General features: G+C 42.8%; 8 protein-coding genes across 13 annotated transcripts; 6 read left to right on the top strand and 2 right to left on the bottom strand.

Annotated features, from left to right (window-relative positions):
- Positions 1-552: 552 nt before the first annotated feature.
- Positions 553-4,440, top strand: LOC122617770 (titin). The gene is made up of 4 exons (XM_043793754.1): positions 553-624; positions 1,606-1,923; positions 1,984-2,865; positions 2,929-4,440. The coding sequence occupies exons 1-4, from the start codon at positions 553-555 to the stop codon at positions 4,438-4,440; spliced, it is 2,784 nt and encodes a 927-aa protein (XP_043649689.1).
- A 615-nt stretch (positions 4,441-5,055) lies between these two features.
- On the bottom strand, positions 5,056-9,046 carry LOC122617253. 5 transcript variants are annotated; one of them, XM_043793013.1, is made up of 4 exons: positions 8,270-8,339; positions 6,948-7,022; positions 6,699-6,869; positions 5,056-5,769 (listed from the first exon to the last, which is right to left on the bottom strand). In XM_043793013.1, the coding sequence occupies exons 3-4, from the start codon at positions 6,771-6,773 to the stop codon at positions 5,245-5,247; spliced, it is 600 nt and encodes a 199-aa protein (XP_043648948.1). In that variant the 5' UTR covers positions 6,774-6,869; positions 6,948-7,022; positions 8,270-8,339; the 3' UTR covers positions 5,056-5,244. The 5 variants fall into 5 exon arrangements, with proteins under 5 accessions (XP_043648948.1, XP_043648949.1, XP_043648951.1 ...); XM_043793014.1 differs by having other exon boundaries at positions 8,183-8,300; XM_043793016.1 differs by lacking the exons at positions 6,948-7,022; positions 8,270-8,339 and adding an exon at positions 8,999-9,046.
- A 447-nt stretch (positions 9,047-9,493) lies between these two features.
- Positions 9,494-11,330, top strand: LOC122617419. The gene is made up of 2 exons (XM_043793268.1): positions 9,494-9,920; positions 9,976-11,330. Exons 1-2 carry the CDS (start codon positions 9,593-9,595, stop codon positions 11,106-11,108), a joined length of 1,461 nt encoding a protein of 486 aa, XP_043649203.1. The 5' UTR covers positions 9,494-9,592; the 3' UTR covers positions 11,109-11,330.
- Positions 11,331-18,190: 6,860 nt separating this feature from the next.
- Positions 18,191-21,573, top strand: LOC122616160 (zinc transporter 1). Its single transcript, XM_043791500.1, has 6 exons — positions 18,191-18,377; positions 18,443-18,567; positions 19,285-19,382; positions 19,441-19,957; positions 20,072-20,306; positions 20,372-21,573. Exons 1-6 carry the CDS (start codon positions 18,201-18,203, stop codon positions 20,567-20,569), a joined length of 1,350 nt encoding a protein of 449 aa, XP_043647435.1. The 5' UTR covers positions 18,191-18,200; the 3' UTR covers positions 20,570-21,573.
- A 339-nt stretch (positions 21,574-21,912) lies between these two features.
- Positions 21,913-22,155, top strand: LOC122616846 (drosomycin-like). The gene has a single exon (XM_043792420.1). It carries the CDS (start codon positions 21,943-21,945, stop codon positions 22,153-22,155), a length of 213 nt encoding a protein of 70 aa, XP_043648355.1. The 5' UTR covers positions 21,913-21,942.
- A 403-nt stretch (positions 22,156-22,558) lies between these two features.
- Positions 22,559-24,022, top strand: LOC122616587 (drosomycin-like). Of its 2 annotated transcripts, XM_043792099.1 has the most exons (2): positions 22,559-22,624; positions 23,769-24,022. In XM_043792099.1, exons 1-2 carry the CDS (start codon positions 22,559-22,561, stop codon positions 23,913-23,915), a joined length of 213 nt encoding a protein of 70 aa, XP_043648034.1. In that variant the 3' UTR covers positions 23,916-24,022. The 2 variants fall into 2 exon arrangements, with proteins under 2 accessions (XP_043648034.1, XP_043648035.1); XM_043792100.1 differs by lacking the exon at positions 22,559-22,624 and having other exon boundaries at positions 23,648-24,022.
- Positions 24,023-24,791: 769 nt separating this feature from the next.
- Positions 24,792-26,191, bottom strand: LOC122618173 (phosphatidylinositol N-acetylglucosaminyltransferase subunit C). The gene is made up of 2 exons (XM_043794387.1): positions 25,500-26,191; positions 24,792-25,431 (listed from the first exon to the last, which is right to left on the bottom strand). Exons 1-2 carry the CDS (start codon positions 25,998-26,000, stop codon positions 25,072-25,074), a joined length of 861 nt encoding a protein of 286 aa, XP_043650322.1. The 5' UTR covers positions 26,001-26,191; the 3' UTR covers positions 24,792-25,071.
- A 160-nt stretch (positions 26,192-26,351) lies between these two features.
- On the top strand, positions 26,352-27,424 carry LOC122618175 (dolichol-phosphate mannose synthase subunit 2). The gene is made up of 2 exons (XM_043794392.1): positions 26,352-26,687; positions 27,288-27,424. The coding sequence occupies exons 1-2, from the start codon at positions 26,579-26,581 to the stop codon at positions 27,422-27,424; spliced, it is 246 nt and encodes an 81-aa protein (XP_043650327.1). The 5' UTR covers positions 26,352-26,578.
- The last annotated feature ends 41 nt before the right edge of the window (positions 27,425-27,465 follow it).

Genomic DNA, 27,465 nt, shown 5'->3' with positions numbered 1-27,465 from the left:
CACACTTTAAGCGCATGCGCGCCAAACTTACCGCCACGCACACCAACACACCAGCACACGGTGCGTATGCGCAATGTCACGTCTGCGGAGAAGAGAAGAGGGTTCCAGCTGTAAAGGTAATGGTGTGGTGTGCGGTGCTTGTAATTGAGTTGTTACTGTACCCACATAGTACGTAGTGCCCACCTTTCTTCGGGCTTCTCTGTGTGTGCGTGACTCTTTGGTTTCTCTGCCTTTTTGCATTCTTAATAAATCAACGCGAAGAATATATAAATTGGGCAGCTCGGTGGTCGGTGGCAGTTAGTATTTTCCAGCCAACGGTGCCTCACAGGTGTGCAAAGAGCCCGCAGTGCGAGTGCAAGCCTTGGTCTTACCCCATTTACTTAGCCTGGATATCGAATTGGATTAAACGCAGCCCACACAACCATTTAAAAGTACCAAAAGATCAAAAGAGCCCAAACCCCAGAAAACGGATTATCGCATGTGTTTTTAAGCAAAGTGTAACGAGCTGAGTGATATATATAGTGATCAAAACTGAACAATCTGTGTGTGAAAATGTGGAAAACGTTGTGTATGCTGCTTCTTCTGACGGCCACCTGCAGCGCAGGACCGCTGTCCGTCCACCAGGTGAGTGCTAGAGTCCAGTGGTCGGATATCCAATCCAGCAGACAGCTTGACCACCGAAGACCACTTCCGTTCGCCTTAACGGAAATGGGAAACTGTTAGTGAGTGGTTTGCCGGCCCGCCGAGCCATACGCTGAAATCTTAATGGGACATGGCCTGGACTCACTCGCATTTGCATACCCGACTGACGAATGCCTCATCCACTTCTTTGGCCTGGCTTATTTCGTATGCCGGGCGTTTAGCCTTTTTTAACGGCCAAGACTCCAAGACAATTCGGTCTATGGTATTTATAGGCACTGCAGGTGGCTTAATGACAGGTAGAAGCCGGCACAGAATTCTCCAGAGAAATCACTGCAAAAGCTTCCAAGAATTGCCAGTACCAGTGTCTTTAAGTTTGCATTACTCATTGAGGGGGGAGATTCTTTTTCGGGAAAGGTCTACGTACAACTGAAAGTTTTTTTTTTGGCACCAACTCATTGAAATGCAAGGCCCAAAATAATAAGTTAATAACAAATCCATATGGCTAACATTTTATGTGATAATATGTGAGCGTTCCATTCGAAAGTGACTTCAATTGCAGCGAGACCCATAAAAGGGGTGCAACAGGTGCGAACTGCACAGTGGGCTGGGCTTTAACTCACCTTTTCGATTGGAATCCATTCGATTCGTTTCGTTTCGATTCAATTTAATTTTCACTGGCCGCCTCGTAGACGAAAACTAGAACACAAGTGAAATTTTTCGGGTGCCTAGTTGATCGCAGAGTCACGTGCTCTATCACGCGATTATCCATGCCCATCACGTACCCCGTTAGCCGAATGAATCGTACAGCTGGCTGGAAGATAGGATACGAAACCAGAATAGGATACAAGCCAACGTAGATTTCAGTAACTGGATCACACTTAAATCTATAAATGGATATTATGAATATGAACATAGTAAAGCTAATATTAAATGTTTATTTTTCCTTCTTCTTGAATCAAACAGAAAAGAAAAGCACCCGTAACGCGCGAGGAACCTGTGCCAGCTGAGGTGGAAATGCCGGAACAGACCGAAACGGAGGATGAGTCGGCTCCAGCGGAGGCAGCTTCCCTGGGCACTCTCACCCTGCCCAGCAACGCCACCTCCATCCGGTCGGACATCACGGATAACTTCTCGTGTGCCAACAAGACCTATGGCTACTATGCCGATGTGGAGAACGACTGCCAGATCTTCCACGTGTGCCTGCCGGTGACCTACGCCGATGGCAGGGAAAATACTTTCCGCTGGAGCTTCATCTGCCCCGAGGAGACCATCTTCAGTCAGGTGGGTGTTCTCTGAACGCATCCGTTGATTTACTTAACATATTTGTAACGTTTATCACAGGAATCGTTCACCTGCATGCGTCGCGAGGACATGACCATTGAGTGCGAGGATAGCTCCAGATACTACGAACTAAATGGCAACTTTGGTGGTCCTGCGGAGGAGGAAAGCAAGCCCACTCCCGCTGAGAGTGAGGAGCCGGAGAAGGAGGAATCGGAGCCCGAAGCCGAACCCGAACCCGTTGAGTCAGAGCCAGAGGTGCCGGCGGAACCAGAGGTCCAGACAGCCAAGCCCTTGAAGCCAGTCAAGGCCCAAAAGCCCAAGCCCAACCGCAGGAAGCCCCAGCCGCAGCGAAAGGTTCCAGTTGCAGTTACTGCTGCCCCGGAGGTGCAAGCTGCTCCCGAGCCAGTTGCCCCCGTCGAAGTGGAGTCCAAGCCCGTGAAGCCACAGAGGTTCACCAGCAGACCCCACCAGGAGAGGCCGCAGGTGAAAAGACCTGCAATTGCTGCCCCACCCATGCGAAATGAGCTCTTCAATGGCATCCGAAAGCGTCCAGCCATCTTCAATAAGCCACCAACTACCGTGAAACCAGTTGAGGAAGTGGTGGAGAACGAACCGGCGGTCACAGAGGCAGTGGTTCAACTCAGTGAGCCCCAACCCACACTGAAACTGCAGACCCTGTTCGCGGAACCGGAAGTTATTCCTGTGGCAGTCCAGGAGCCAGAAGTGCAGGCTTCCGAGCCAGCTGTGACTTTCGTTCAGCCAGAGCCCGTTGTTGAAGAAGTCGTACCTTCGGAGGTGGCTATTGATACCAGGATCGAGGATGTCAAGCCCATTGAAGCCATTGAGGAAATTCCGGCAGTCATAGTGGAAAGTCTAGATCAAACAATGCCCCAGGAAATCGAGAAAGCAGCTGAAACCCAGGAGGAAGCTAAGATAACTGAAGTGGCCAAGCCAGAAGAAGAACCCAAGCTGGAAGAAGAACCCAAGCCAGAAGAGGAGCCCAAGCCAGAAGAAGAGCCTAAGCCAGAAGAAGAGCTCAAGCCGGAAGAGGAAATAAAACTGGAAGAAGAGCTCAAGCCAGAAGAAGCAGCTAAGCCGGAGGCTGAGATCAAGCCCCAGGAAATCCAAGACGCAGAGGAGCCTGAAGTGCCAGCCAAGGTGGAGGAGATTATTGAAGCTACACCCGATGTAATAAAGTCGGAGCCAGCTATTATGGAGGCCAGCACCTCCAATGAGGAACCCTTGGTCAGTCTGGAAGCTCTGGAGGCAGCTAAGCCAGCAGATGCCCCCGAGAGCATGGCAGCCACTCCCGAAATGGAACAGCACAGTCCTCTTGTGGAAGAAATCCTGGATAACACTCACGATGGAGAGGCGCAGGAGTCCCTGGGAGGCTTCAAGCCAGTGGATCCTGTGATGGCCGCCGAAGCGGAACAGTTGATCACCGACTTTCTGAACACCCTGAAAAAGAACGAAGAGAAACCAGAGACTGACTTGGCTGAGAGTATATTGCCAGTGAATAATGCAGTTGTGGCTGAGAGTATACTGCCGGCGGATAATGCAGATGTGTCTATTGAGGAGGCCAAACTTCCGGAGCCCGAGGTCGTGGACAAGACCGCCTCGGTTGAGGAGCAGTTGTTGGAGGAAACCGAAGACAAGAAGACCCAGAAGACCGAGATGATGCAGGACTCTCCGATCATCAACATTATGCAGGTGCAACATATGCCCATGGACTACAGAATCCCAGTCCGCATTATTCCCGAGGAAATCCAGCCTGTTCCCGCAATCTCTGAGGCATCAGAGGTCGCTAAGGAAAGCGTTCCCGAAGTGCTATCTGAAACTGCTTATGAGAAGGTCGAGGAAAGTGCTCCAGAGGAAGCTAAAGAAACCGTTCCCGAAGAAGTTGTCGATACATCTCCTGAGGAAGTCAAAGACATTCCTAGTGCAGAAATCCCGGAATCCCCTGTAGAGGAGCCCAAAGAAACTTCTCCAGAAGAAGTCAAGGAAAGCATTCCCGAGGAAATCAAGGAGACTGCTCCAGAGTCAGAGGCTGAGCTGGTGGCCACGCCCGAGCAGACTGCTTCCCACGACGATGACGCCCAGGAGAGTCTAGTCACAGCTGCCTACATGCCCTCCATTGAGGACATCGTGGAGCTGGTGAAAGAGCGCCTGGATCAGTCGCCCAAGAAGGATCAGCTGGCTCCCATGGAGCTGATACTCACGCCCGGTGGTGACGAGCCCATGTCCTTGGTTCAGAGCAATCCAGATCAGTTGGAGCCGGAATCCCAGCCGACGGAAGAGGCGGCGTCCACTGCCGAGCAGAAAGAGGAAGTCATCCTGCCCATTTACAAGCGCGTCTCCGCCGCCGAACCCGCCATGTCCAAGGTGCAAACGCTGCCCGTAACGGTGAGCAAAGTGGACACGGAAGCTCTGCCGGAAACTGAGTCCCAGCCTGAAGTTCGGGAACCCAAGATGGACGCCCGCAAGCGACGTTTCCTGTTCCGCGCCGATGCCAGCTAAAAAGGAAGAAAGGGAGATACAGCGAGGAATAGATACCAATCCTGGCAAGGATTATTCTCCCACTTAGCCCGAACCGGAACCCCGTTCACCTCCTAGTTCCCAATACGCTATCCCACTCGTTTGCACCTAGGCAAGTTGTATTTAATAATTTTTTGATTTCCTAGTTTTATGGCCATTTCTCAAAGGATAATTGTGGACGAGCGTTGAAATTTAAGTTTAGAATTGTTGTTCCGACCAGTTAGAGAAACAAACTACAAAAAAAATTGCAAAAAATCTTAAAATAAAAATATTAAAAATTAAATTATACAGTTGTTTGCTATAGGTGGGAAAATAAGTAAAGTATACTCTTTGTCCAGCTAAACAACTCCATCGTGCAGAGGTTTGAGTGTCCTGTGTTTTACCTAATCGCATTCAATTTCTGAACGGTAGAGATGGTACGCTTAGAAACAACCTAAAAAGAGTATAAATTAACTATAGTCAAATTATAATGATTCCATAATCCTAAAACGTTTTTTGAAGCACTTTTAAATATGTGCTTAAAAACAAAAGACTTAGGAAACGAACTGCGAAGGGTATTCCAGCACATTTTAGCCCAAATCAATAGTCAAACATACATACAATATTCGTAATTTAATATAGAAAATCGTTTACAAATCGCATTAACACTTAGGCTTTGGGTAATTAGCTGTATGAGGCAACTACCAGGTGAGAGAACCACAATTTACAGATACAGTGAACACTGGACGTTAAGTAACTAACACATCACAACACATTGACGGAGCCAACGCAGCATCACCAGGATAACTACGCCTCCGTTTCCTGCTCCAGTTCACCAGCCTGGATTTCCTCCGGCGTTCGCAGATCAATAGCGAACTTTTGTCGCGTGGGCGTAATAGTGTCGCTGGGCGTGGCATCGCCCTCCTCCTCGCCGGCCGCCTCCTTCACCCGTCGCGAGTAATCCTGAAAGGCGGCGGCCAGGGCAAAGGTCAACTTGCGCGCCATCGCACGACTGTCGCAAACGAATGCGTGCACCTCAAAGGGATGCGGACTCGACTCGTCCTTCACCACGATCATGGCAAAGACCCTGGTGTAGACCAGGTCCTGAACGCCATACGAGATCGTGTCGATCGGATAGCTCCAGTGATTGATGCTGGCCTTGGGCGAAATGATCTCCAGCTGGACACCGTCGGTGGACACCTTCAATTCGCAGTTGGGCAGCACCTTGTTGGGCGGCAGGTTCTTGGCCACGCCCACCATTATGTCCACCGGACGACGCGTGTACTTAATGCCCCATAAGCCACGTGCCACCTCGGAGCCGATGTATTTCACCTATAGGAAGAAAATGTGTGCGTTATATTAATACGAGTTAAATTTAAACCAGAAAGAGTTTCTCGACTATTGGATACCCGCGCTGCGTCTATGTCTTTGTAGTCTGCATGCTTAATCCCAACATTCTAGCTTTTATAGTTCCTGAGATCTCGACGTTCATACGGACTGACGGACGCCAGATCGACTCGGCTAATGATCTTGACCAAGAATATATATGTATACTTAATATGGTTGGATATGCCGATTCTAACCCTGCAACACCTAGTAAAATTACATTTATCCAAAAAATTCACCATACAGTGCATAACCAAATATTATTCCTCGTAAGATAATATTTTTTCATGGATAATGTGGGATTATTCATCGGTGGCATTGGTTTCCGCTGGGCATGCGTTGCCGTTAGAGTCGCCTCATTTGCATCCGACCTGCGACCGGATGTCCACAGCCAAGCCAGAAAGCTCTTGCTGTTGCTGTTGCTCATGTGGTGCCACTGCCACGCCCCTTTCCCCCCACAGCCCCCAACTGAAGTTCAGCAGGGCGTGACGCATGCGTGTCTGGCTCTTTTTTTGGCCATGTCTCTGGTGCGGGAGGTATTATGTTCATTTGTCTGCTTTTGTTCGTTTATGCACTCAGAAAAATAGGTAATCAAAAAACTATGAGACATATTTGAACTGTGCATATAGCCGAATCATGATATATAATGTTTAATCAGAGGACACTGAATACATGGTATTAAAATCGTTTTGATAGTTAATTTTGCAAATGATTTAGCTCTTTGAAATGGAATGTACCTAATATTACTTCATTTTTCTCCGTGTACTTTCGGTCACATACGTAAGAGGTATTTATGCGGATTGGTACCTGAACTTGCGCCACATATTTCACAGCATTTAAAATTTGAAAACGCAGTTCGCAATGTGGACACTCACCTTGAACGTTATGGGCAAATCCTCCACATTGACCTGGCTGTCCAGATCGGTGGTGCTGCTGTTGTTGGAGGCCATTCTGTATTTGTATCTGTATCCGTATACGTATGTATCTCGTCTATCGTTAAAGGTGCAAGCGAAGATCCACCGTTGAACGCATTCACCGCAAGCCAACTGAAAGGGCGCAAAAAAACGAGCTTGAGTAATGTTCCCATTAAGTGTATCTGCGCGATATTTCAAGCGGTATCTTACGGAGTTCACATCCACCGTTGCATTACCATATCTCTACCGTAATCGCTGACTTTTACATGGTGCACTTTTCTAAACCTATATATGTGAATATATATTTATAGTCCGCTGAATATCGGTCGCTTCGACTAATGGTTCTGTTTGGGCTTGTTGTTGCTGTCGCCGGTTACCGATTGCTACTGAACTCGCGATCGGCGGCAAAAGGTGTCGCAAGTTGTGCCCCAGGTAGCTGCACTCCCCCTCTCACTCGCTCCCAATGCCACCTGGCCCCTCCCTGCCCCTCCCACTCCAGCAGAGGTAAACGGAAAAGAGCGCAGGCAAAACAAATGGGCCAAACAAAAGCAGTGCTCAGATAACTTTTTTCTCTCACGCGCTGTCGCTGCCTAAGCACACAAACAACTGATATTAGAAGCAACAGTCAGGCACTGAGAAAAATAAGTAGTGAAAGGAAATAATAATTGCTTAAAGAGCCTTTTAAATAGTTATCTATTCTAAGGATGATTAATCTATCTTAAGGATGAATACTTAATAATATTATCTTTAGTACTTCTAACAGTTGTTGTAATGCGACATTTTTTTCAGTGGATCGGTGGAAATACCCGCCAGTGGTCAAGCGTTTAAAATCTAATCATAAAATAATTTAGCCCATGTATCTTGTATGTTGCAACTGATAACCCAGTCAACGCCACTCAAGCAGGGTATTCGATCACCAGCTTGTTGAATCACTTTTTCCACACGCACTCTTTGCTGCACACTATTTATTAGAAATGCATTATTAATATTTCATCACGCAGCCCGTTGACCACTTCAAATGCCCAACGAATATAGGAGCATTATACCGGATATACTATATGTATACGTATGTAATACAATGGCCATGCTGCAATAGTTGCATGTCTGCCAATTAATGACCGACGAGGGAAAACCGAATTAAAACCAAAACTGAAACGAATGGAAATAAATTCATTGCAATGCATTTCACCTGTGTGACGTCATTTTCGAGAGAGAGAGGAGGGAACTCTTTGTGCAACTATCATTTTGAAGCCTTTGTTCTACGGTGACTACCATTTTAATGCCAATGACCCAAGCGGATAACTAGTGACAATAGCCTGTAGTAGACACAAAACCCACGACTAATTGTGCGCTCTTCTGGTCTTTTGTTCTAACGCCATTTACAAGATCCCTGATCCAGATTTTCACGAAAATCACGCTCATGGCTTTTGCATTTGATTTATTACCACTTTTGAAGCCCGCTGTTTTAGCCATTACAACGTTCGCCACGCTTTTCCAATTTATAGCAATATAAGTCCCAGCCTTACGCTCACTTTTGTAGTCTCCTTATCGATGTTTACTTTTGGGCTATGACCGAATGTTTAATTTTGAAACTTGTTTGAAAAGGTAGTTTATACTGTACGGCATACTATATCAATATAAATATTAGTACTATATAGGTTGACTTAGATTCAACGAAAGCGGTGTATCCCCATCTTTGATAGTGTCATTATACAACAAGCATACCAATAACAATAACAATAACAATATCAGAGACAGGTTCAGTAGCACTCGCAGTCCAATTTAGATAATTTTCCACTGGACATTTCAGTTTAAGCGGTACGAAAGCCGGAAGCTGCTCATATGAGCATATCTCCTCTGTCCATATAATAGGTTTATCTTTTTTATCATAATTTGTTTACGGGCTCTGCTGATGACTGTCATTTGTCGCACATATGTATAGATTTGCGCATGTGGAGCTCGCACTAATTCCCTTCCATTCACAATGACTAATTCACAAAGTTTGGTTTCCTTTATTTACACATTATTCACTTTAATTTTATTTCAAGTTCCAATTGCCTGTTATCACACATGTGTCTAATCTTATCACTCACTACTTCACGCACACGGGGAATTCAGCACAGGTAAAATAAGTAAAAGTCTCATTGGGTTTTTGGCCAATAATGGTTATAAGGTCTCGTGTTGAACTAAATATGTAAACGGCCTTAATATAAATCCGCTGATTTCCGAATTGATTATGGGGGTAGTCACTTTGGAATTACCTATTTTATGGTGGCTTTGTTTTCTTGTACACCTGTTTCGTCGGCCGGCGAACGCGCTACTAACGAAATGCTCAACGATCGTGTTCAGTGATGCCGCTTTAGCCAGAAAGTGCTTTTTTGAATGAGTTTTTAACTATGCAAAGTTTGTTCCAACTACTTACTCATATTTGCTTTGATAATATACTTATCAAAATATTTTATTTTTGCCACATTCCTATTTCTTTAATAAAATTGTTTTTGTTAAGGCATGACATCACAAGTAAGACCTTTATTTTTCCCATCCAATACATAAACCACATTTGAGCTTCAGTGCGATTGAGCTTTTTGTTCGTTATAAAAAAAGGGTTATACGCTAAAAGAGTTTAAGCTATGTTATATTTAAATAGGTTTATTATCATAAACTTAAATATTGAAATGCCGCTAAAATGATTGTAATAAATAAATTGATCAGTTTAAAAGTAATCCTTCAAAAATTTGCTGTAGTGAAACTGAGAAAATCCCATGTTGTATTAACAAGCATGCCAACTTTTTTATTTTAAATACAATTCTGGCTTTTTATTTTTCGTCTCTTCATATTTTATAACCGAGAAAATAATGAATTGCGGTAGTATCCAGTGTTCTCCGCTGAGAACAAATTCGGTGGTCCAACGCAGCCTCGATTCTCGACTTCGTAGAGCACGGGCAAAGGAATGCCTAGAAATATGTTTCGTTAAAGTGGTGATTATTTTGATACTCTTTCTGGATATCTGGCGTGGAAACTCCTGTACTCGAAAGTACTGGTATTATCTGGTGGAATGTTTTATTTTAGCCGTGATGGCCTTGAGTGCACTGCTGCACTTCGGAAAGTACTTATGGTTAATTTTTCCTGAAGATCAGGTGATCGGAACAGAGAGCCAAAAGCGCCTGCTGGATGGAAAAGAAGGTAGGGTTTCCTAAGGATTAGCAGTACCATCTTATAACTAAGATTAAATCCTTAGACACCCCTTTTGAAACAGTGTACGCACGTCCAGCTCTAAAATCACAAATAAATGTTAAGAAGGGTAACGAATGGAAAATCCAATACTGGCACTTATTGTTCCATCAAAGCTGGTATCCACCAATGCCACCTGTGCTGAAACAGAAATCTTTAAATATCGCTGGCAAATCTGAGCATAAACTGATTTATGATGATGAATTCATTACTGATATTTGGAAGTTACCCGATTTAATTAAGCGGGCTGAAAGAGAACGCAACAGAAAAATTATAATGGAAAAGAACATTCAAACACTTGAGAACTATAATAGAAAAATGATTGACGATTTTTTTCCACTTCCGGTAGACTGGTACATTCAAAATGCAAAGGTCGTTGAATCCAACTGTCCGATCAAATTAATGCAATGGGTGGCCAACTTGAGGTACTGGATATCTAAGACCATATTGCATAGATTGGTCAAGGAGTTTGAACATGTGGATAAGGTGGCTCAAGAACTGAGGTTCTGCAATCTTAAGATCGGAGGGACAAGGCTGGAGATGCTACGATTGCTGGCCGAACAAGAAGAGGTGTTCGTGGAGTCCTGTATTCCCACATTGCCCACGGTGTTGGCTTTTCTAAACTTCTCTGCCAACCAAAATTACCTGGTTACGCGCATTAAGGAGCTAGCGAAGGGCGTCTACATGCCTGACTACAAATGGAAGTTGGTCAAAGAGCAGCACTTGCCCACAGACACAGCCATTTTGTTTCACCTGTTTTGCGTCTACATGGATAGTCAATTGATGCCAACTCCGCAGGAAGGTGGACGAAGACCTTTCTACTCCCGTTATGTGGTAATCAGGGATAAAAACCCCATCGAGGACATCGTGTCACGTGTGAACAACAGAGCCAACTGCGCCATCCTGGCCACTGGAAATCAGGAATCCGATCCCAAGTTTAACTTTATCAGCGGTAATGAGGTGCAGGATTGCCTACACGACAGAAACAATCTGTTCCACGTGATCATCCAGTTTTTGACCTATATGCGAGATAAGCGGGGCTCCAATCTGGAAGGCGTGAGTCTGGGCAGGAGTGGCATCAACATTTTGGATGTTATTGGAGACAAATCAATCATCCGAGATGATATCAATTTTGAGTAAACTGCAACTATTTTTCAAGTTTATTACGAAAACTACTTTGATAATTAATACCACGGAACTCTCTTGGGTTTGCTTTCATTCGATAGATGACAATTATGTTTATATTTAATTATATATTATGTCTTTCTCTGTAATTTGTTGTACTAGTTTTTAAAAAGACCGCTTGCAACAGTCGATAGTCTCTATTGTCAAACCGATAGAGCGACATAAACATTATCGATATATAATTGGTATTTTCTAACTGGCCGGGTGGTATTTTCGATCGCTCCATCTGCAGTCACACTGACTCGGGAAAATAATTATTTATTAAAAATTCGTGGACCCGCGCTGTACATCTGTGTCTGTGCTGTGCGCTCCGCTTCGAGTGCGGCAAAAAGCAACCAAGAAGGCAGCCAATCGGTAATTTACGGTGGTGTAGTGAGGAGATATACGGAATTCGCGACCAGTGCACGTGCAATTGTGAATCGTTCTCGGTTTTCCCGACCCGCCCCCTTTCTTCTCTCGTCCATTGTGACTGTGCACAATTAACTTGCATACATACGTATATGTATGTACACACTCAGTTTGTATGTATGCGTGCCACCCCCAACTAAGGCGGAAGCAGGGAAAAGCGAAGGAATTTCTGCAAAATCCAAGATAACTGTGCCATTTTCACTATTTTATTTTGCCAACTTTTCACTCGTCACTTTGCTCTTGCAGCAACGAAACGAACAACGGCGAAAATCGGAAGTTATTTTCTTTTCTCTCTCCACACTTTTATCGCAAAACAACAGCAACACTGCCCGCCCTTCCCGCTCTCCCTCGCGTCCTTGTAAATACAGTGAATATCGCCTTGCCAGGAACAGAGTAAATACATACAAAAAATCTTTACTTGCGTTTGAGTTGTTCGTAAAATAGTCTTATCAAAACAAAGTTTTTAATACAGTAACCGCATAGTACACAATATGCATAAACATTTTAAGTGGTTTCTCTGTCGCCTTTTATTTAATCAACGTCTAAGAACTAGTATTATAAAGTCAAATACGATACTCTTCAAAACCTATTTATTTATATCTAATTAATTTCCAAAAATGTGTATTTCCAATTTAGCCTCTTCAATAGGAGTCGCGTTTTTGCTTAGGCACACTAACAACCAAAGAACCGAGTTCCAGACTTCAAACTACGGTAAGTTAAATGCACCTCTTATCATTTATCCACTACTAATATTCATAAAAATTACAAAACATAGATTGTAAGCTAAGGAGAGTACTATTTTTCAGTTATTGGTTTAACGTAATCTTAAAATAATCTAACGTAGGGGATTTCCCCGCAGGAGACATGTACAAGCATGTCTGTTATTGTCGCACGTGGGTCAGCGAACTGGGCGGGTGGGCGTGGTCAGGTAGGGAAGCATATCTGCATTTCAACAATCGATCTTAATCTACGCTTCCTTTTGAGTTCCTTTCGTCTAGGACTTGTTATACTTGATTCCCGTGATTTCCCATCCTCGAAAACCGGTTGCTTCGACTTAATCATCGGTTCTCGCTGGTTATTTTATCTGAAATTCTTTCTGACTCACTGCAGTTGTTTAAATTACTGGCGTGGCAATCCCCGTTTTTTGTTTTTCTTTTGCCGATTTGCTATATTTTGTTTATTTATATTTCGTTTAAAAAAACAAAGTAAACATGCAATATAGCTGAGGTGTTTATTTGTTGAAGCGTAATATTCTAAATTTCATTTTCCACAACTTTTATAGATTTTCACATCCCATTTAGCGATCATGCATTCATTTTAAAGTTTATTTGTGGCCTCTTCTAGTTTTTAAAATGTGGTTCGTTTTTTGTATAAATTTAAAATTTTATGCGAGGTTGTGAGTTGCAGCGATTTTCACTGTTGCATAAAGCCTGTGTATTCCGGCCCTAATTAAATCACATTAAATGCCTGCTCGGTGTGGCTGAAATAATTCGATTTAAAGGTCAGGCCCCAGCACTCACCCAAGTGACTTTCCAACTCTTTTTGTTCTCGGTTCCCAGTTCATCAGCGAAAATTGAGTGAAATCGAGGAGGAGGATGAGTAGGAGGAGGGGAAAATCAATATGTGCTAATATAATTTTGTGGCAAACAAATTAAAGCATACAAAACAGCACGTCGCTCTGCTCTGATTTATTTAGCTATATAATTGTATACCCATATACCCATATTTATTCAGTTGATTTGTTTCGGTGCACTTTCAGTGGTGAATATTTGAGCAGCTGCATTTAATATTTGATACTGGCCAATTTGATTTGTGGGTAAGCACATTTACTACCGCCTAACCTGGAAATGGGGCCAAAAGTGGGTTATGTTTGCCCCGACCACCATATAACCCACCATATAAATAACTGACGTTGATTTACGACTGCAACTAAAGTAGGTTAACCTAGGTCCAGATAACTACTACGTTTTACATCTCCTGCGATAGCGTATTCTAATCCCAAAGTTGGCTGTGTAACTGACTTTCCAGAGAAGCATCATGCACATGCGACCTTGACACGGTTTTCACTTGTTCTGCTGGAAAAAGGGTTTCCCATTTATACTGCCGTATCCATTGAAATTTGATTTCGCCATTTGTTTATCGACGCCACTTCATGCAAATTGGAGAAATTCAGTTGGATATATTTTTAGCTGACACATCCATGCAATGTTTTGCAAACGCCCCAGTGCATATATCGTATAGTATTCACCTCTCTGGCAGCCTGATGAAATTCTTTTGTATATTTTTCACTCTGTTCGCCGTTCACCCACCGCCCATTCCGACTCTTACTTCGCCTTTCTCTGGGCCTCGCCCCCTTTTTCCAGAGCACCTCCGTCCGCCTTCCGTTCCCGGAGGTCTGGAAAAAGAACCGGGTTAATCGTCGCCACGTTGTCGTCGTGGAGAACAAATGGCTCTTTTTTGTTAGTGGGTCAACTGCCATTTTTGCCATTAAAATAATTATTTGATTGCCATTTTGCTTTTAAATGCAGTAACTTTGAGTTAGTGGAACGCATCGAGTAAATGAAAGGTAATAAAATTGATATACTCACCTTAGAAAGCGCTCAAACACACATAATATAATAATGCTAAAATTGTTTTCAGTGCTGCACCTCAGCACTTACGCAGTAAAAGATTTGGCCAATCTCGAAATTACTTTAATTCCTGCTTAATAAATCTTTCCACAAATTGCTGATCAATAAATCAACAGTGCGTACAATTTGCGTTATCGGAGTGACTACTATTGAGTACTTTGTACAACATTCTGTGTCTAAGCGATCGATTTCCGCTTATCACCCGAATTATTTCTTATCGCTGGGCCAAAATAAACTCTATGCTCTATTGTTGCAAAGTAACCAAAGCCAAACTGGCTTAGTAACCCACATAAACACCACCGAATCCGAGTCCCAGTTGTCCGGGGGCAATTGGGCGGAGAATACCCGTTCAGTGCAACTGGAGCTGGAGAGGCCAATTAAAGCACCTGACCTAGAATATTTGTAGCCCAGTTTCGCCCGCCGAGAGTGCATATGTTTTACATGCCACCTCACACTCACATTCGGATGCTTAGATCTAGCAAACTCGTACTTTGAATCAGTCGACTGTGAGCTGCATGTTAAATGGTTTGAATTAATTGCGTAGGCCACGCATGTCACGTGCACTTCACATAGGACTATATCTATATATACTCGTACATATAGTACCATATACACCCTCCCCTTTCCACCCTCAAAGTCCTTGAGCAAAGCCAAGCCCAGCCAAGCCGGAAATTTAAAGTAAACATTCCAAATATCCCTGTTTATATACGTTTACATATATGTTATTGTAGAGCACATCACGTTCGCATGGAGCGGAGGCCAAAATGCGAGGCCTTAAAGTCAAATTTTACTTCAACTGTCTTTAAAGGGTATTATTAAAGACAGCTAAAAATAATGATTAGGTGTCGTTAAATGAAATTGACGAGACAGCCAACCCTAAGTATTGGTTATAAATCAAATGATATTAATGGGATATTCCATTTGACTGTTTTTTTTAATGACACCAAGTAAGAGAGACGTGAGATTTCTAGGTACGGATACGAAATAAAATATAGTAATCTAGAATAATAAATATTTTTCAGAAGCCTTTAAAAGTAGTAGAACCTGATGAAGTCGGTTAAACAAAACTGCAAGCTATACAATACCATTAAGTTTTCGACCAAGGGCTTTAAAAGCAGTTACGTACAAGCCATGTTTTAAACGTTTGCTTGATGGCCTGTGACAACACAAGTCGCCGTAGATGGCCAAATATTTGGTCAGCCAACAGCCGCGAAAGAGACTTTGATATTTCATCAATGGCTTGGCCACAGTTTGGTGGTATTCGACTTTGGGAACCTGTCCGTCCGTTCGTCACATTTATGCGGAGCACGTTCGCCTATCGCGGACTGCCTGGCGGGGATTAAGAGCTCTCCGGGGCGAAGGTGGCTATCGCATCGTTTGGGTATTGGGTATTGGGTATCCACTGCACTATCAGCGGCAAGTGACACATTTTAAGCCACGCCAGTTGACCACTTTGTTGGCCGGGCCAACAGCGCCTATCTGCCATTTGGTACCAGTACCTGTGTATTCAACAAATGCCGGTGGAAACGGGCAAAGGCCAGGTAGGGCCATTTGGCCCAGGCATTTGAGCAGTGACCATTCGTGTGTGAACGGACGAGGTTTCCCGCACGCTCCTCCGCGATATATACACCCATATATACGTATACATATTTGCCATTATTAAGATTTTCTTCGGATCGCACTCGCCACATGTAAGTTGTGATTCAGCTCATTTCCTTTCATTGCTCATTGTTGATTCTAGATTAATTCGCTTGGTGCGCACTGCACTTGTTCAATTGTAGTTTTGCTTGCAGATCTTTGTATATCAATAATACACTAGGAGAATATTCGATTTCATTCTCAAATATATTGATTTTTGTTCGGCCATTATGTTTAGTCAACAATGTTTACCACATTGAAACTAAGTTAACATGTTAAGCGATGCTTTATATATTAAATGTAAGTTAGTATCGAGTTAGTATATCTATAGCACAAATGTCTAGTGTTCTTGAAAGCTTTGTTTTCCGATTGAGCTATTAATGTATATTTTTCCAAGCAGAACCGTCTAGACCGTGAAGGATACCTGATAATATTGTGTTTCTAATTCCCATTCAAACGTGCAATTAAGCCACGAAGTTCGTCCAAGTATCAAGTTGAGTGCACCTGAGGGAAACCCGTTGTAATATCTGAGTATTTTCCTTTCTCGCTCGTTTAAATATTTGGCTGGCTTACTAAGTAGGCCCATTGTATGCAGCGATGACTCCTGGTCTCGGGTGCTCATCCCGTCAATCCGAACCCACTCCACTCCCTCTGCCCATCCGGCTGCCAGTTCATCCGATAAGCGGCGGATTGTTTGCTTTTTGCGCACAGGCTGCCAAATAAAACCGCCCGCCGGCGGCTTATCGGCCATGTTTATCTAGTTCGGTCATATATGTACATATAGATATGGCATTTCGCATATGGAGAAGATGTAAAAACGTGGGCCCGAAAGATCGGGTTGTGAGTACGTGAATGGGGTACCCATTTACCCATTTATTGGCATTACTGCGCACGGTACCATGCGATAGAATCGTTTGTGGCGTAGATAAAAATCAAAATGCAAAAAGCGCCTTTGTTTTTGGCGTCTCGTGTGCCGAGTATTCTAAAAGTCGGCGGATGGGGAGGGGCTGTTTGAGATAACAGCAACACGAGGAGATTGTGTAATCGCTTTGGCGATTGTTGGGATTGCTGGGGCGGGAAAATGCTGGTCGTGATGCGGTTTCCATACAGTGGATTCTATCCAATCGGAGAGTTTAGTGCATCATAGGTTCAGGAAAAGGTCAAAAAGCTACTCTAAACATAAGTGGCTTCTTTTAAAGATCCCCATCGTATAAGCAATTAAGTCATTATTACAATTTATTAAGTCATAAAAAGCAAATGTTGTAAATATAACAAGGCACTGTAAGCTTTATTCGTAGCAAACTGAATGTATAAATATTTAAAATATTACTTTCAAGCAGTGAGTCAGTGACCACATTCATTTGGAATGGGAAATACTATCTACGATTTAGTATAGCATTGTTTCGAGTGGATGTCAGTTCCCTACTATATTTTGGTTGCTTGGCAATATTTGTTGGGTTCTTGGCCGAAAATGCAAATTGTTTTCTTGCACGTCCCGTCGCCACAGTAGCTGAATTAAAGAAAGCAACGTCACCCTTTTGTGTTTGCCAACCCGTAAACCCAGCCATTACCATATATATTCCCCGATTTCGCCTGGCAACCGGGCTACTTCTCGACCGATGCCGATACACTTTCATTCGCTGTCGATTCAGTTGAAAATGTTTTCTATTTTTGTTTACACAACGCGCTCGTTGGCTTGCAAGCCGTTCTCGATCTGAAATAAAGCCAGCCATATAAGTTATTTCAGCGCTGGAGGAGCCACAGTCCTCCAGAGTCTTCCAAGCCGAAATGGAGTTATTTGCGTGAGTGTCGGATATGGAAATCCCAGCTCTACTGAAGCGAGACACAATTTAAACATCAAGCATCGACAAGCCCCTTTTTCAAAACCCTAGCCTGAGCACATATTCTTCTTATGGCCGCTTTCAATTAAATCCCTCCCCGATGGGGCACTAAAACTTTTGCCTAAACAAAGGGCTAAATGAAACTAAATAGAAAACTGAAGCGAGCAGCAGCAACAATGGAAAACAATTGAAAAACTCAATTTGTTGGTAATTTGTTTGGGCGTGCGTGTCTCAGTATCTTTTTTTGTGCAATAACAATTTCAGAGCATGGCACATTGTAGGCTATTTGTTGACTGCATAAAAAGGCAGTTGAATGAACTGCGAACGAACTTTGATTGATATTTCGAAAGGCATATTGAGGGAATATTCTTAAGTTGGGGGAATAACAGGCAAACTTCTACAAGTCCAATAATGGTTTTCTTTGGCAAATAAATTGTTTCCATGACTCCAATTTTTATAGTGTAAGCGTTTCCAAAAAATTGAGTTTTTAACTAACCTGCCACCTTTTTTCCTCTTGCAGTTTTTCCAAAATGGCCAAGTACTCGGGCAAAAAATGCCGGCTGCTATCGATGATGTGGCTTACGGCGTTCTTCTTCTTCGTGGAGATCATAGTGGGCTATGTGACCAATTCGATGGCTCTGGTGGCGGATAGTTTCCACATGCTGGGCGACATCGCGGCCCTGGTCATATCATTCCTGTCTGTGAAGGTAAGTCCCTGTCTTACCAAAAAAATACAACTCGTATCACTCACCTTAACCCTTTATCTTGACAGATGTCACCGAAAAAGTGGTCGAAGAACACCTTCGGCTGGGCCAGGGCAGAAGTCCTGGGAGCTCTGGTCAACGCCGTGTTCCTGGTGGCCCTCTGCTTCAGCATCACCATCGAGGCTTGCAAAAGGTGAGTGTGAGGGTGGTAATCAGTTAAAACTGTTTGACAGAATTGGCAAAATCTCTACTCAGTTATTAGAGGCCTTACCAGCTTTAAAGATAAAATATTCAAAAATTGTTTCCCTTTTAGAATAAATAACAAAGCTATGATCGATTGATTAGGCTGATTTGCAGTTGTTCAAATGTTCAGACACACAGATTTGCAAAGGCTACCATAAAAAGAGGTTTTTGGGACGCATTGCTTATTAAATGTGGCTTTGAAACTAATTAACTGGGATTAAACCTCGCTCTCTTTTAACATCTTAACTCATTACGGCTCGTTGATCCGTGCTCAAAACCCACTTATTTACTGATCTGACAGCAGTAAGCCGTATTATGAGCAAAAGGCTTGCCTTGGCATCGACATGTGTTAACGTGATTTGTTTAAATTGAATTACTCGACTCCGTCTGTGAGTTAATTTGTTGTGATACATTCACGTTATATCGTCACCTTTCAGTCTGTATTTGTGCATTGGGTTATGTGAATTATACGGCTTTGTTCATTTACATTCCGGTCACATTTTGTGCATATTTATCGAAAGCTTTACCGATGATTATTTTGCCAATAGCTATAGATTCCTTGCAGAAGCCCGCTACACTGCCAAAAATAATAAACTTACATGGGATTTTATGACTGCTTATGTTATTGTACAGTTTAAATAAAGTAATAAATTTTCATTTATCGCAGATTCATTGAGGAGGAACCGATTCACGAGCCTGAACTGCTTGTTATCGTGGGAGCCTTGGGCCTTCTGGTGAATGTGATTGGACTTTGTCTGCTTTACGGTAAGACCAACAGATACAAATGAGAGTAAGCCGTCCTACAACTTAATCTACATTGCAGAGCACGGCGGTCACCATGGACACTCACATGGCGGCGGACTTACCCGTAACCACAGCCGCCTCACTGAGTTGGCCAACATGGACGAGGGCGAGGATGAGCAGAATGACTTTGCCTACGAGAAGCAGAAGGAAAAACAACCGGTCAAGAAATCCAGCCATGGACACAGCCATGATCCCGGCCAGATGAACATGCGCGGCGCCTTCCTGCACGTTTTGAGCGATGCCCTCGGCAGCATCATTGTCGTAATCAGTGCTGTGGTGGTGTGGAAGACGGAGTGGAAGTACCGATTCTACATGGATCCCGCTCTGTCCATCGTTCTAGTTGTGCTGATCCTCCACTCCGTGTGGCCGCTGCTGCGCGAGTCCGCTTTGATTCTGCTGCAAACGGTCCCCACCCACATCCAGGTGGACGCCATTCAGAAGAGGCTTTTGGAGAAAGTTGATGGCGTGCTGGCTGTGCACGAGTTCCATGTGTGGCAACTTGCCGGCGACCGCATCATCGCCTCTGCCCACATTAGGTGAGATATACTTAATAAAAGAGTTACTACCTCCTTTAAATGGGCAATACAAATAAATAACCATATGCAAATCATTTTGAAAGCAATCTGATCCATCTTTTTTAACCATTGTAGGTGCCGCAACCTTTCAGAGTACATGAAAATAGCCGAAAAGGTTAAGGAGTTCTTCCACAACGAGGGAATCCACTCCACCACCATCCAGCCGGAGTTCAGCGAGATTGAAGGCTGCAACATGTCCGATGGGACCTCCAGCATCAACATGAGCGGCTCCGACTGCTGCGCGTTGGATTGTCCCACTACGGATGAAGGATGTGTCAAGGCCACGTGCTGCCAAAACAACAACAAATTGGTGAGATTACCTAGTCTATATAGAGCATAAAGAATGGTGTAATGAATTATAAACTTAAAATGCAGAACCAACTGCCCTCACCCACCAACTCGCCGTATCTGTGCCGCCAGCGAAATGCCGCCCGACAGGCCGGCGATGTGGAGGCGGGTTCCCTGCTGGAGGCCACGTCCAGTGGCAATCAGGGAACCTCTGGCGCCTCCACCGCAGGAGCGCCCGCGGTTGCGATAGGGGCCACGTCAACGCCGAAGAGCGATTTGGTTTGACGACAGCCGCAGCAGGCGCAACAACATGTACACTTTGCCACGACCAAAACGGAAACCACAACCGCAACAACAAAGGCCGCCACAACAGCAGCAGCAGCAACATCAATACGTGATATAATGTACGAGCCAAGCGCCAATAACCAAGTGGTCTCCAGCGCACAGGTGGACGTCAATCTCGGCCTGACGGTGACCGCCCAGCGGCGACGGGAGCTCCAGTTGCAGGCCGAACAACAGTATCAGGAGCAGGTGTCACCACTAAGTACCAGGAATGGCGACGAGGTGGCACTCTAATTAGGAGCCTAGTTTAACGTTAATTGTGCAAACCGCTGCAATGGAGACTGGTCTGCCATGGTGCAGCTTTCGTGTTTTTAGTGTTTGTATCATTATTTGTTCTTAGAGGAATTTAGGCGTAAATGAGAGTGGGACAAGTACGGTCGACTGACCGTTGAGCTAGTTTAATTAAAGTAAAATCAAAAATAAAAAATGAAAAACACGATTATCTATTAGTGCAGAGAACACAAAGTTTAAAAGAACATGCAGTTAAGAATGTCATTCATATACTATATAGTATGTTAAACCTATTCGAGTGTAGTTAATTGCATTAGTTTAGATCGATAAGTGAGCCCAACCAGCAGAGAATACATATGTACTACGTTTTTTACATTTTGAGAAAGTTTATACATACGTGAAATAAATTATTGTATTCAATAGTTACCTACGGATTAGCAAATGACTAAAGACACTTTACAAAATACATAGGTCTACGCGCATGTGTGTTTTTGTGTATGATTAGGCATGGTCCCTAAATCTTAGTAGTTGTAATGCTATCTGTAAATGTTTTTACCACAACCGAGAACCTAGTTTCTATTTAATTTTAATCGTATCGAACTTTATAATGACTATATACATTTAATGCAAAACATCATGTATTATTTTATGATCTGCATTAACTTTCACATGTATATGTTTGTAAATAAACGCCAAACATAATCAAACCAAGCGAATGTACTGCAGTTTTGATAAAGATGCCCAAAAACAAGCGGTGAAGTGCCTACGATTGTTTGCCTTCAGAGTTCACCATTATCTAGTTCCTTGACTCATTTTGTGGATTGCACCAATACTCAAGATTGCGAGCTCTGTCTGAATTTTCCAGGAAGCTTATCGAATATCGGATAAGAGTGCCTATCTGAAATCACAGTTAATTCACCGATTCAAGTAGGAAGTGCATCACAAAGGATGTTGAAACATTCTGAAAAAGATGGTTGGCAATGCAAAGGGGTGAAGTCCTATATAAGCGTTCCCATAAGCACTCGATACCAAACGTTTTCAAGAACTCAAGCTAAACACCAGACTCATTGAGCAAATCAGTTGCAATGGTGCAGATCAAATTCCTTTTCGTGTTCCTGGCTGTGATGACGATTGTTGTCCTGGCGGCCAACATGGCTGATGCCGATTGCCTTTCCGGAAAATACAAGGGTCCTTGCGCCGTCTGGGACAATGAGATGTGCCGTCGTATCTGCAAGGAGGAAGGACACATCAGTGGCCACTGCAGCCCCAGTCTGAAGTGCTGGTGCGAAGGATGCTAAATGCTATAAATTTCCAAAGTGTATTCAGTATATATTATATTATTGCAAGGAAATATACTTTCAGTTTATCACTCATACGTACCGTTGTCTCTTAATTTCATTTTATAAGTTAGAAAGTATACGAAAGTATATAAAACAAATAAATGCATCGAGAATTAGAAAATATACAAATTCTAGCTCAATGGCACTTATCTCTCCAAGATAACGATGCATTTTAACTGTATTCAAAAAAGTAGGTGAAATGAAAGCCCAAAAGTATGCATTTAGAAAAGTATATTGCAGTTATTTGCATTTTCACCTTTATGCTAATCGGTTGACACACAGATTCTGGGCATATATAAGAGCGCACTCAGGCTCAAGAAACTCCAAAGTAAAAATTGTAACCAAGACTTTATATTAAAACATGGCTCAGATGAAAGGCTTGTTCGCTGTGCTCGCGGTGGTGGCCATTGTCCTATTGGACATGTCAGTGGACACTGCAGTGCCAGCCTGAAGTGCTGGTGCGAAAACTGCTGAGGTCCCTCAGCTCTCAACGTGTTCATATTCTGGAATGTCACACATGTTTGATGTATTTTTGCATGGTTTTAAAAAATAAAATAAAAAATATACATTACAACAAATAATACAGACTTTTTTTACCCCTTCTAAAATACAAAAAATAATATAATTTATCCTTTAACTTCTAAAAAACTAAAATTCGAAAGGTTCACGATATAATTAGAGGCTTACGAAATAAGATTTAGAAAAGAATGGAATAAATAATTAAACTGATTATAAGCATTTTAGAAAAAAAAACAGGCATAATCTATTTCATTCGAGGCATAGCATTCGAAAATCAATTTTCTTTTCTGAACTCAAAACTTTATTACCAGCAGCAAAGTATCTGAAACTGGTTGTTCAAGCTGTAGTTTACTGTATGGGAAATAAACACCGTCTTGACGGGTTAATATCTCAATAAATCAAATATGTTACAGCGGCAAGTGCAAGTTTGGTGTTTGAATCTGGTTCTGGGTGTTCCTTGGCTACTCGGCAGTTGTACACTGTATGCATAAATTTTATTATTCCAACTGGTTTAATTAGTTTCCTAGAAGTCTCGTGATAAATAGCACATTGCATAAAATCGATGTCTGCAGATAATAAATAAGTTTTTTGCCGGAATTGAATAAATAGAATAAATTAGAAAAACTACGCATTCTTACTTAACTTCTAACTGAGAAGATTGCATTGAAACTTTTAATACAGAACCCTAACTTTGTGATTCAGTTGTTTCCTTAGGCCAGATTATCAAAATTATCGTTATTTCAAAACGAATACTTTTTTGAGTAAGTTTTCGTGATGTTATCAGCCCTAAAGTATGCCCATTGAAGAAATACAATTCAAAAATTATCTCTAATTATCTGCCAATCAAAATAAATACGCCGAAGCTGGCAGAGTCCAGATCTCCGGGCAGAGAGATCCCGATCCCTATATAAAGCGGTTGCTGGGCGTTTGGACTCATAAATCAAGTCCGAATTGTTCCGACAGCAGTACTCTGATTCAAAACTGACAAGATGCAGATCAAGTTCCTGTACTTCTTCCTGGCTGTGATGACCATCTTCATCCTGGGCGCCAAGGAAGCCGACGCCGACTGTCTCTCTGGCAGATATGGAGGACCCTGCGCCGTCTGGGACAACGACACCTGCCGTCGTGTGTGCAAGGAGGAAGGACGATCCAGTGGCCACTGCAGTCCCAGTCTGAAGTGCTGGTGCGAGGGATGCTAAGCCATCCTCCACTTCATCCTCGTTGCTCTAAATGGCCGGAAAACTACTAAATATTATAGTTTGTATATTGGTTGATAACTATAAATAAACATATTATTGCAACGTAACTGAACGCTTTTATTATGGGTTTTTATTTCTAATTACAACAACACACAACTTTTGTGGTCAGACGAAATCCAAGATTCTAATTTATAAATTATTGAGAAAAAAAATTTATTAAGAAAAGGATTGTTCCTTGAAAGGTCTAGCATGGTCTTCACATTCAAAGCCGTCACTAAGACGTGTCATTGGAAAATCGTTGACTTTTATTTAAACAAATAAAAACGTCTTAAGTCATTCTATGTATACAATGAATAATTGCAGAAAATAGTGCGCTGCGTAAAAGCGACAGCTTATCAGACATACATATGATATGATGTAATCAGGAAGCTTTATCTTTTAAGAATGCAAACTGAAACTGAGGAGAAAGCTTAAAAGACAACACGTTTACATAAAGAATTAAACGCATAATATAACAATAATTCCAATTCTGGTTAGACAAGTAGTACAGATGTCTCTCATCCGTATTCTGTAGTCTATTATTAAAGCAATTGCCTTAATTTATTTGCTTTAGATAGGGTCAAATATTTACAATTTATGTATGTACAAGCGAATGTTTAATTGTTATCATTAAAACGAGTTTAAGCCGCAAACGATAAACAAGACTCAACTTAATGCATTTTTAACCTGAGTTAACCCCTTTAATAAATTCTTTAGAAGGAATTAACTACCGCATTTAAAATTTAATTTATTAATGGCTAAAATCGTTCTGGTTGGGGTAGGGTATGCATTTTGCAAATGCCTAAACCCCTTTCATATGAATTAAAACACAAGACCTACAGACTTTTGAAAAGTATAATTTATTAAAAGGCTACTTACAAACTAACAGACATAACATGATAAAAAAGATAAACATTAACAATGCTTTGGAATGAGTTTACAAAGTTACAAACTAACAGACATAACATGATAAAAAAGATAAACATTAACAATGCTTTAGAATGAGTTTACAAAGTTATAAGATTAAGCGTGCAAAGTGTTAGTGATCAGTGAAGTGCTCCCCGACGTCGCCGTCACCCAGTCGTGGCGGCAACTGTTCTGAGAAGCGGAGCTGCCGCTATAAGTTGTCATCCAGGTTCTCATCGGTGTTCTCCTCCACGATGGCTTCGTCCCAGGGTCCGTGGATGTTGAACTTGTACTGCTGCTGCCACACGAATATGAACGGGCAGACAAAGTTGATGAAGATGGTGGTGGAGGCGTACAGATACAGTACCGGGCGCGATATACAGTACAGCGCCATACAGCAAATTGCAAATATAGGCACCATGAATTCTGCATGCCAATTCGCTTCCGTCATAATGGGATACAGGACGAAAAAGACGGCGGCTTCGACAAGGAGCACGAAGGCGTGATACGATGTAGGCAAGCGGGAGGCTAGGCAAATGGCTCCAAATATGGCGGCATTCAGCGAGATGGCCTGTGCTTAACATGGAAATTGATAAGTATTTGTATTATATGGGAATCTAAGGTGTTTATAGTCCCTACCTTAGAAACCATGGCCACATCCAATCCATAGTGCCCAAATATCAGGTTGCCCAAAAGGACAAAGAAGGTCATAGTGTATATGGTGTCCGTGCTGATGGCCTGTGTTAGGGTGTGCAGCATCGGTGAGAACAGGTAGCCGAAGAGGACCACCGTGACAAGCGTTTTGGAGTCCTCGCCCAGCAGGGCCCAGCTGAGACTCCTTCCCCGGTAGCACAGGTATCCGATGCCCGTGATCCCGCAACTGGGCACCAGGATCGTGGTGGGCGACACGCTGTCGCTGAGCATAAGTTGGTAGAGTATCAGGAAGCCGGTGATGCAGGATATCTGATTATTCAGTAATGTAATGCCGGCAATCGCTTCGGTGAAGGTGTATATTCTACAATGTAGATTCGTCCGCAGATCCTTCAGGAAGCTGGCATCAGTGTAGTTGTCCGGATATTCGCGGTTGGAGTAGAGGTTCTTCACCCATGGCTGCCGTTTGGTTTGACCCTTTTTTACCATTTCTAATTCATTTAAATATTGTTTATTTACACAGTCAGTACCTTTTACGCTTAACGTAATTTACTGTTCAGTATATACCAATATGTTAGAGCATTTGCGGTATTTTTAGATTTAAAGTTACTGCTCACACAGTGTTAGTGATGCAAGTTTCATTATAAATATCGATGTTACACACAGGCAGTTTAAATAACATACTAATCAAAAGTCCTCATTACAGTGCTTCTTAACTCTTAAAAGGTTTACTGCAGGTAACTTACTAATCTAATATCTTATTAAGAAAACTGTAGGACTGTCATCGCTAACTATCGCCACTTTTCCGCTGCTGTCGCGCAAAAAATGTCCTATCGATACATTCTCGAGTGGTTAAACCACCACTATCTTGAATTCGGAAATTTTTTGACGCACTTGTTTGTTTTGTTTACAATTACACCACGGAAGTAAAACGGGACGGGACAAGGATTAGTGGACAGTGGAGCAGTCCGCCCGGGGAGAACGACCCATGAGAAGTTTTATGCACAAATCGCCGGTCGCGTGTTCCCTCGCCCGAGAAACCCCAGAATTTCCCAGAATAGCTATTTATGGCTTCGAATGCGCAACTCGGGAAAATCATTTTGATAGCCGCAATCGCCGTGTTCTTCTACTACTTCTTTTGGGTGGCCGTCCTCCCGTTTATGCTCATCGATGAAGGTGAGTTTTCCACTCTTTCCGTTTCCCCATCCCCTTCATACATAAGTTTTATTGAATAATCTCGCGCTTTTGTGCAGTAATTAAAGTGACGCCGCGGCGTAAATTGGCCACGATATTCCAGTATGTATATATGTATAGCGTTTATAGTCGGCGGTGTACGATGGTGAACCCGTGCGTTTTACAGAGGTGGTCATCCTAAAACGGGGGTACCTGGAATGCGGCTGTGCGATGCTCTAAGCTCGGGTCAAGGTCACCGACGACTAGCGATAATTGGCGTACAGTAGTCACCTGATATGTGCGCACTCAAACCGACTTTCTTTGCTAACTAGGATTAGAATCGACTATAAAAGCGAAAAGGTTTTTAACATTGTTGCTACTGTATCAAGTAAACAAAATCTGGGTGTGTATTCGGTTAATTATTTTCAGTAGGTTTTCTGTCTACGTAATGACTATTCACTTTACAGTTAGTGATTCAACGTTTGCCATTCCGTGACAATTTTAATTTGTTGCTATTAAGAGTAACCACAAAAAATATCTACTAACATTTTACAAAGATAATACTTATGAACCTGACTGAGTTTATTTTACTAACTTTCACAGGCAATCCCATTCGGCTGTTCTTTCCACCGCTGAAGTACGCTTTCATAGTGCCCACCGTGTTCGGGGTGATCTTCATCGGCGGCATCGCCGCGTTCTCCTTTTACCACATCTGGAGCCTGAGAGTGAAACGCGATTAGGGGGTTATCCGGAGGTTATCTTGCGCGGTCCGAACGTACGA

The sequence above is a fragment of the Drosophila teissieri genome, chromosome 3L (genome assembly GCF_016746235.2).
Source record: "Drosophila teissieri strain GT53w chromosome 3L, Prin_Dtei_1.1, whole genome shotgun sequence".
Lineage (NCBI taxonomy): Eukaryota > Metazoa > Arthropoda > Insecta > Diptera > Drosophilidae > Drosophila > Drosophila teissieri.
Note: the sequence above shows the minus strand (reverse complement) of the source record. Positions and strands in the feature narration are given on the sequence as shown.